The sequence below is a fragment of the Parasteatoda tepidariorum genome, chromosome 6 (assembly GCF_982258835.1).
Source record: "Parasteatoda tepidariorum strain Cologne lab strain chromosome 6, Ptep-v5.0, whole genome shotgun sequence".
In the NCBI taxonomy this organism is placed as follows: domain Eukaryota; kingdom Metazoa; phylum Arthropoda; class Arachnida; order Araneae; family Theridiidae; genus Parasteatoda; species Parasteatoda tepidariorum.
Window position 1 is genome coordinate 105283247 of NC_141760.1, and position 9711 is coordinate 105292957.

General features: G+C 28.5%; 1 protein-coding gene across 1 annotated transcript; it reads left to right on the top strand.

Annotated features, from left to right (window-relative positions):
• Nucleotides 1-2783: 2783 nt before the first annotated feature.
• Nucleotides 2784-6072, top strand: LOC147808260 (THAP domain-containing protein 1-like). The gene is made up of 3 exons (XM_087166334.1): nt 2784-3003; nt 4269-4438; nt 5187-6072. Exons 2-3 carry the CDS (start codon nt 4283-4285, stop codon nt 5220-5222), a joined length of 192 nt encoding a protein of 63 aa, XP_087022460.1. The 5' UTR covers nt 2784-3003; nt 4269-4282; the 3' UTR covers nt 5223-6072.
• Nucleotides 6073-9711: the final 3639 nt, after the last annotated feature.

The following is a 9711-nucleotide window of genomic DNA, read 5'->3' on the forward strand; positions in this document are numbered from 1 at the left end:
TGACGTGAACCAGGGTTCCATCCCGGCGGCGATATTCCACTATGACTAACTCTGGGGCACTTCTTCGCCAAACTGCGCGATAACTGCTTAATTGTTATGCGCGCATATGTACGAAAGAGGCGACCCTTCTGTGGCAACCCTTCACTGTAAACAAGGAACATCGTCTTTTTAAACTTGATTATCGTTTTTATTTTTACTATCGTATTTATTTTTATTTAATTTTCCCCTTCCATATGAGCTTAGTGTTGATAAAAGATGCAAATAATAATTGTTTGGTTGAATACCTGATACATGCAGAAAAGATGCAGGCAAATATTTGGTAACCAATTGCGACTCGGTAAATTCTATTTCAGTCAAAATAATATACATTGATTATTGTTTAAACAGCTTTTTAAATTAAAGTATTCTATTTGCAAGTTTTCCAAAGGATATTAAGTATAATTACCACTTTATTATAAATGTTAAATTTTAAAAACGTAAGAGAATATACCTCTTAGAAACAACTTTTTACCATGCTAATTCTTTTTCCATTCTTGCACATTTTTTCCCACAATATATAAATATTTATTATTACATTCGGAAAAGGAAATCAGATGGTTATCAAATTCATAACTATATTTAAAATTTAATTAATTTAATATGCTTTTATATTTAAAAATTAATAAACACTTAAAATTTATTATGCTTAAATACAACTGTAAGATTACCCACCACTAGATGGCGCTACGAGATATGAACAAAACTTAAGAATTAATTAAAAAAGAATCTCTCTCGTTTTAGTGTGGTGTAGAGAGGATTAGAATGTGGTGGGAAGAAGAGAAGCGTTTTTGACGATGTCATTTACAATTATTTTTATATACTTAATTTTATATTTGTGATGTAGCATAATTAGGTGTTTAAATAAATTTGTTTTATACCAAGAAAGGTTTAGCGTGAAAATTATTTCACATTATGAAAATTGGAAAAGAACCTGCAAGTTTTACTGCAACCCATGGATTTTGTTGCTCAAAATACATCAATTGATATCGAAATGTATTTATGTTCGACCAAATCGAATATATTTGGTTTTTGAGGCAAATAAGCAAGATACAAAATAATTTTTGCATTATTACTATTATTTCTAATTTACCATATCTTTTTCACTTCATAAATTTAAAAAAATTGTAGTTTCTCTGAACTGAACATAATCAAAGATAAATGATTTCAAAAATGTTTTATAATTAAAAATTCAAGATAATTTAAATTAATGAAAAAAATTTAAAAAAAAGCACTTTTAAAAGAAATGCATGTGCATGAAAGAAAAGAATTGTCATTTCATTTAAATTTTAGTACATAATCATTAAAATAAAATGTACTCATTGAATTGCAGCATATTTAGTATTTCTCTCAACATTTTGTGGTTGTCTAAATGCTACACCATATAATTAAGCATATTTATTTGTGAATCAAGTTTTGTTTAAAATTTTTTACTCTCTAAACAAAATTAAACGTGATCGCACCCTAGTTAGTGTATAATTACAATATTTTATGTTTCACATAAAGATTTAATAAATGTGACTGACCAAGTTTGAACATATGAGAATATATGAGAACCATACTTCCCAAAACAGAAAATACAGCAAATTAAGCAAATTCACTTAGGAAGAAATGTTTAGTGACTGTTTACAGGATATTAACTGGAATGAAATGTTGATAATTTCATATTAAAACGGTGAGACTATACTAAGAATCGTTGGGTTTTCTTTTCGAGAACAACCATTGTTTCTTGCTGGTAAAAAACGTTGGACGAAATGAAAATAAAAACTAGGCAAAATTTAAGACACTGAACGCAACCATAGCGAAATGATTCGTTATTTTTCTGCATTGAGTTTTAAATTAAATTAAAATAAAAATTATTACTAAATGTATTAGTTTATCCTTATTCACCATTACAGTAAATTGGATTGCATTTAACTCATTTTGAAGACATTTTTTATTTAGATTTTAATTACTTTTTATTATTAATATGACTAAGTAAGTACTTAAATAATTGGCATAGATAAAATTGTTCGTATTAATTCAGGTCTTATTTTTGAAATTGATGAGTTATTTTTTAAATTGCAAAGAAGAAATCAAGAATAATTTTCAACAACTGATTGAAATATGGATATATTAACCGTAATTTTTATAAAAGGTATGGTAATTGTTGTTTAGGTTTAGTGCTAAACTTCTTGATATTAATTATTTTTGTAGCAAATTTATAAAAAAAAATTTCAACATTTAGTTTTAAGCGGAAATATGATTCTATAGATAAAATCATAAATGGTAGAAATGTTTATTTATCAATATAATGAAATTGCGTTGCGCCACGTAAATACAAACATATATGTAGTTGTATAATTAATTACTGCTCCATTTTTACGTTACTTGAATTAAAAAAGAAGTTGCGTTATATGAAACAATTAACGTGAAACTAAAATATACGAAAAATACAATTTATATATCTCAAGTAATTTTATTGTTCATTTAAATTAAAAAATTTTTGTACATACGAGTTCCACCGATCATTAAATAAACAAACACTACTTGCACTTGTATAAAAAAAATATATAATAGCGGCTGAAGTTTAATCTCGTACGATTCGAGAAAGCGTGAGATTCATTGATTTGGCGTGTTAAGAATTCGCACGCCAAATAGTGCCAATTGGAGTGCCCCAGAGTTAGTCAAAGTGGAATATCGCATCCCGGCGATGGCTGGTCGATACGAATTCTGAATCCAGCTTGCCCAACACCCTCTGTAACTAGACAAGGCCTGAGCTCTCCTTCAAGAACGGAAGCATGAGTCATCAAGAGAAGTCCTACTCGTTCGTAGCGAACTGGAAGTCGTCGAAGCTTCTATTCTGCTGTATCGCCATTACTTTTTTTTCGTGAACGCGTGGATTTTTATCTTTAACGTTGTTTTAAACGATAATTACTTCTAGCTAACTCCATTCAAAGGGAAAGAAAAGCGTCTTTTGACAATAAAGTAAGTTCATTTGTTATTTTTATTTTTAAATATTTGCTATTTTGTAATCTTTTTGATTGTTTATGTTACTTTGCTTAGACTGCATATTTTATTCGATGAGTACCAAAGTGAGTGCTCTGCTACACAAATTTTACTAATTTAAAAATGTGGTTATTAAAATTAATATAACATTAACTAATTTTTGGTTATTATTAATATTAACTGATAAATTCAAATCGAAAAGTTTGTCTTAATTTAACACTATATCTTAGATTCCTGTTGATTTGTTTATGTTTGAGAAATTGTATTTGCAAGCTTTACAAGTCTACGTTTATTACGTTAAGTTAAAATGAATGGTTAGTGAAACATCTATAAATACATTTTATGCTTTTATAAAAGCATTATGCTTGTTAAACACATTTTATGCTTGTTACAATTGGTTACGAAAATTGAATGATAAAATACAAAGCAATGATAAAATGCATTTTTAGGATGAAATTTATTTGAGTTCAAAAACAAGATAAATAAGGTTTTTTCCAAGAAATAATAAATGGTATGTAATTACAAAGTATAATAAGTTGCAAAGTATAATAAGTAATCAATAAATTTATTTAGATCTGCACTTTTAAAATGTTTACTGTAATAGCTCATTCTTATATGAATAGAATTAGTTAGTATAATAAGTAATCTGTTATAATTAGTTAGATTAACTAGGTTTTTTCCAAGAAATAATAAATGGTATGTAATTATAAAGTATAATAAATAATAAATTTATTTAGACCTGCACTTTTAAAATGTTTACTGTAAGTAGCTCATTCTTATAATTAAAATAATTTTTTTCCCAAATCCCAGTCAAATTATAATAAATTAACCCTTTTCTCTGTATTCATATTTTTTCGTTTAATAGTTTGGCTGAATATCTATGAAAAGTAAGATAACTTGATAATCATGTCGAAAAAATGTCCTTCCGATACCAGTTTTTAAATTTGAATTTTAAAAAAAATTATTAACCGAAAATCTCTGGTTTTAACGTAGTTAGTTTATAATTTGCTTCAAAGAGTTTTAAAGTCTGAATAATATTCATGGAAAAAATGTGTTAAATTTTTGGTTACTATCAAAAATGCATTGATTTTGTTAGTCAAACTGTTCTACCATAACAACCTCAATTAATCTTATATGAACTTATTTTTTTCAATATAGTATTACTTAAATATTGCTAATTTATATTGATGTGCTTATTATTATAGCAAATAATTTTAAATTATTTTTGATCTCTCTTATTTCAGATTAATCTTTAAAAATGCCTTTTCGTTGCTGTGTTCCCAATTGCAAAGGCAACTATGACAGTTCTTCGGAAAAAGTTTCAATTTTTAAATTCCCTGAAGATAAAGAGCTCTGCGACAGGTGGCTAAAAAGTATACCACGAGAGAATTTTACTCCATCCAAATCATCAAGAGTAAGTTTTCATTTCAATACTAACATAAATCTTATTAGAGAAGCATGTTTTATTAGGAAACATGCTGTTATAATTAGTTAGATTCCCTGATTCATAAATGTAAACCCTAAAAAATTACATAATCAATTTAAATGATGGCTCAAATTTAAAGAATATGCAATAGATGAAAGTTTCACAAATCTTGTTTGATGGTAATGCATTCTAGTTCTGCAAAACAAAAGAGAGTCCTCTTAAAATTTTAAAAAAAATTTACTTAGAAAATTTAAAAACTTGCATGGAAAAGTTAGAAATTGTTTAAGTTTAGAAACTGCATCAAAACTTATCTTTTGTTATACTATAAATTACTGTGGAGTACAAACAATGTAATATTTAATTTTGAATGGTGATAATTTTGTATATGAACTGTACTTTGTTTTACATTTAATTGTTTTTTCGATAAATTGACCATTGTATGTCAATCTCAGTATTTATTTTCACGTCATTTCCTTAATTTCTATAGTTTTTTGCCACAAATGTGGCGGCCAGTAATTTTAACCACCTTGGCAGAAACGTGCTAACCTTTGCTATAAAATTCCTTGATGAAGAAATTCAAACAAACAATATAAGTTTTTAACTATTTAAAAAATTTGATTCTGATGGCTTGGAACTTTTAATAATAATATTTGCATAATGAAAAGAGCATTATGAATTGAAATACTGTTTGTAAATATTTAAATTTATATTAAAAATTTCCTTTTTTATTTTTCAGGTATGTGAATTACATTTCCATTCCCATGATGTGTAAAGAGAAACATTTATTTACGACAGTAAAACCGGGGAAAGATTGTCGACTAGATTGCGTTATCCTAGGTTGAAAGCTGAAGCTGTGCCTGCTTTATTTCCTGGTTGTCCAACTTATCTATCAAGTGCACAGAACCATCGAGAAAATCCCGAGGATAATATTTTTAATCATTTTATCAAAATATGCTATCAATTTCAAACTTTTGTTCATCGAATTTTTATTCATATTATTTAGAAATGCTTTTTTTTCAAATTAGGGACTAAAAATGTCATTAATACTACATTTAAAAATTCATGATCTAAAAGAATTAAATAATATTCTAATATAGTATTTGATTTTAATTAAAAAAATTTTTTTTTTTTTTTAATTTGTTGTGTAATACAAGCTTATGAAATTTATAATTTTCTTTTCACTTGTAGATTGTTTTTGTATAATATATTTTCAAATCTATTTTATTTACTATTATCATGCTATAATTTTTGTATAATTGTTTTGAAGGACTTTTTTAACATTGCATAAAAAATTCAAAATTATATATTTTATTTAATGAAAATTTTTTTCAACCAGGATAAAGAATAGGTTTTTATATTTTATGTATTAAAGTCCTTAAGAAAATAGCAGCTTATTTGAAATCATTATGTATTTAATTTTATTGAATTGGTTATTAATATTTGTAGGTTATATTCATGACTATATTTAGAAGTAAATTTTTCATTCCATTTTGTGAATAAAAACTTGTGTGACTAGTTCATGATGTATTTAAATTTCATTAATGTTCTGTAAATAATTTGACTCTTTTATATAGCTTTATATTTTGATATTTTTTGTCTAATAAAATAGTAAAAATACTCTATCTTCTCTATGAGTCGATAATTCTGTTTAACAGTTGTGAACTACAGTTGTGAATGTACAAAAAAATTAAAATTTTAAAATGTATGATAATTCAAATTTGATTTTTGGAAGTTAAACATTTTATCTTTACTTTTAATTAAATAGGTTATGTACAAAAAATAAAATTTAAATTTGTAATAACTTTTTTTAAGTGTTTCACCCTATTTAAAATCAATACGAAATTAATTTGGTTATATAGTTATCTATCAGTAAATTATGTTCACTAATAGAACAGTTAACTGCATTGTGGAATAAAGCTTCCATTCTATGACAAAAAACGACAAATTTAAATTATGTATGAAATAGATAAATTAGAATTTAAGAATATTAAGTAAATTATTTGATTTTCATTGTATTAATTTATTTGCCGTATTTTCGATTTGCTAATAAAATTGAGAGAATATTAATAAAATTTACAAAGTAAATAAATTACTATTTATTGAGTGATTATATATTAAATTTGTCAAAAAAAAAGTTTTAAAAAATCACATCGCGTTTCTTAAAATTTGTTAAAAATAACTATTTGTGATTCATTAGAAAAATAAATTGGAAATTGCATAAAATATTTCCATACAAAGTTTCAGTTAAAGGAAAAAATAATTTTTACAAAAAATATTAATTATGATCTTTTTTTAATATTATTAAATTGAAAGATGTTGTCCTTAACCATTTATGGAAATGTTTATTAAAAAAATATTATAAGCTTGAAAATAACTTTTTCTCGCGAAAATCACATAATGGTAATATCTTTGCTCAACGAGAAATTCTTAAGTTAAGCGTACATATTCTCAGCCGCTGATGCAGAGAGGAAAAGCGACGGACTACTATTGATGACTCATTCTTCACGCGCTCAGGCCTTGTCTAGTTACAGAGGGTGTTGGCTTGCCCCGACCACAGTGTTGACGTGAAATATCCTCAGTGGCAGACGGATCATGGGTTAGAGTCCCCTTGCCGTCAGGCTAACCGTGGGAAGTTCTTGTGGTCTTCCTCTCCAAGTAACGCAAATGCGGGTTAGCTCCATCAAAAAATCCTCCATGAAGGCAAATTTCTCCCAATACTCGATCCAGGAGTTCCCTTGTCTTCCGGATTGGGTTCAAAATTACAAGGCTACGGAGTTAAACATTAATAGTCGTAAGCCCATGAAATTGGGTCGGCTGTTCAACGACGGTTATAAATTAAAATATATTATTCCCTAGAGGCCAAGATAGCCTGGTTAGTAGGGCACTGGGCCCATGTCCAAGAATTCGTGGATTCGATCCCCGCAGCCAAAGTAAATGGTGACTGATGCACGTTAAATCTGTCGAGTCGCAAAGTCTCTCATGTTTCCACATCAAATCAAAACCTCTGGTGGTACTGATCCAGAAGTTTCCTTGTCTTCTGGATTGGTTCAAAATGACAAGACTGCTGAGTTAAATATTGATAGTTATAAACTCAAAAAATGGTTCTGCTGTTCAACGATGGTTATAAAATAAGATCAAGTTTATAGAGCTGTGGTGACTCCGGGGATAGAGCAGTCGCCTCTCGATGAGATGATCCGAGTTCGAATCTCAGCGATGGCAGGTCGATATGAATTCCGCACCCAGCTTGCACCGACCATTTTGTTGATGTAAAATATCCTCAGTGGTAAAAGCGAGATTCGTCGAAGGGACTGTCTATATTCAGGGGTGATTGGGACACAAATTGCAAAAATTCGATATCAATTTATATACCAAACATGCTTCATATTTAACATCATTTTTTGAACTAGCATTTACAATAAAATTTCTTACTAATAAAGAATATCACACATTTATGGTAATTTAATTCAAGGAAAAACTTACTTCTTACAAGAATCTGCGATATTGCACTTTAAAAACTCTTGAATATGTATCGCGATATTGGATTTTAAGAATCATAATATTGGATTTCAAAATCTCTTAAATATGAATTGCGATATTGGATTTTAACACTAGGTTTACGGGATGCGCCATTTTGACGAATTTCGAATTTTATAAGGAAAATTACAAAACTCGTAGGCATTTTTATTTTATCTCTTATAATGACATTTATCCATTGATCGAGGTAAATATATATTGAAGTTTATTTTCTTCAAAAGCGTTGAAATATTGAAATTCTCTTTGTGGTATACCCTATCTCTATGGATATGAGTCAATTTGACGCGATCGTAATTTAGACAAAATTTTGAGTAAACACGCAAACATCACATCAATAATAAATAGGAATGTACCGACAGTTCTTCGATCCGTTATCCGATATCGTTATCTCAAATGGAACAAGCGATAAACAACTGTTGCCGATAAGCAATAATAGAAAGAATAAACGCGGAATGTCAACTGATGTCTGAGTGCGAAAAGATTTTGAATGTTGTAGTTGCTTAGTTCGAGTATTGAAAAATAAAATACTAAAATATTTTTTGAATTATTAATATTATTGTGAACCTCAATTTTATACTATTTTGGCAAAAAGCCCTTCTTTATTATCTGAATATGTCTAGAACAAGAAATGATATTTTACAAAACATAGTCAGTATTTGTGAGGAGTATTCTGGCTCTGAAGAAGATGAAAATGAAGTGATTCAAAACGAGGAGGGAATCGAGATTTTGGAATCTGATGAAAGTATGCAAGCACGGGAATCATCATCAGACAGTGAAAAAGGAAATCCTCAGAAATTAGGTCTTCGCAGAAAAAGGATGCGTATCCTATCCGATTCTGAGAATGAGACAAGTATTACTGGATCGTCCCAGAATTCGGATGCATTCTGTGATGCAGAAATAGCAGCAGATGGAACAACTTGGAATAAATTGAAAATGGCCGGTTCTAGTGGTCGACATCCTATCCATAAAATCTTCAAAGACATCGCTGGGCCTACTGGCCAAGCAAAACGAAATCACCCACCATCTAGTACTTCGGGAGAACGCAAGACTTGCCAAATTGGCTTTTGTAAAAGAAACAGGAGCAATAACACCTGCAAAATATGTGAAAAGGTTGTTTGCGGAAAGTGTACAAAGAAAATTGAATATTTGTGTAAAAGATGCGCGAAATAAATATATAATATTGAAATATTGTGTAATAAAATTAGTGAATAATAAAAACTTTCCATAAATATATATATCTCATATTTTCATTTTTTTTCGTATAGTATTTAATTACATTGTTTTCTAAGCGCTGTTATATGTATTCGAACATGCGTCAAACAGACGCGTGTTCGTACAGAGATAGGTATAGAAGAAACGTCCGTAAACCTAGTGTTAAAAACGCGAAAATACAAACTGAGATGAGGGATTTTAAATCGCTTAAATACAAATCGAAATATTGGATTTTTAAGTCACCTGAATAAGAATTGTAATGTACAATTTTTAAATAGCATGAATACGAATCGCAACTTTTAAATTGGGTAAATAAGTAAATCGACACTTGATATTAAAATCGATCGAGTGAATAAAAAATCACGATATTAGCAGATTCCGGCGCAGTTCCAAATATTCATTTGGTAAAAATCCGTCAAACAAAAAGAATTAAATTGGCAGAAGAATCACGTGTCTGCAAACGTCTCATTGACAGGATATATCGATTAGTTTCGAAATTTCATAGAATTAAGTTT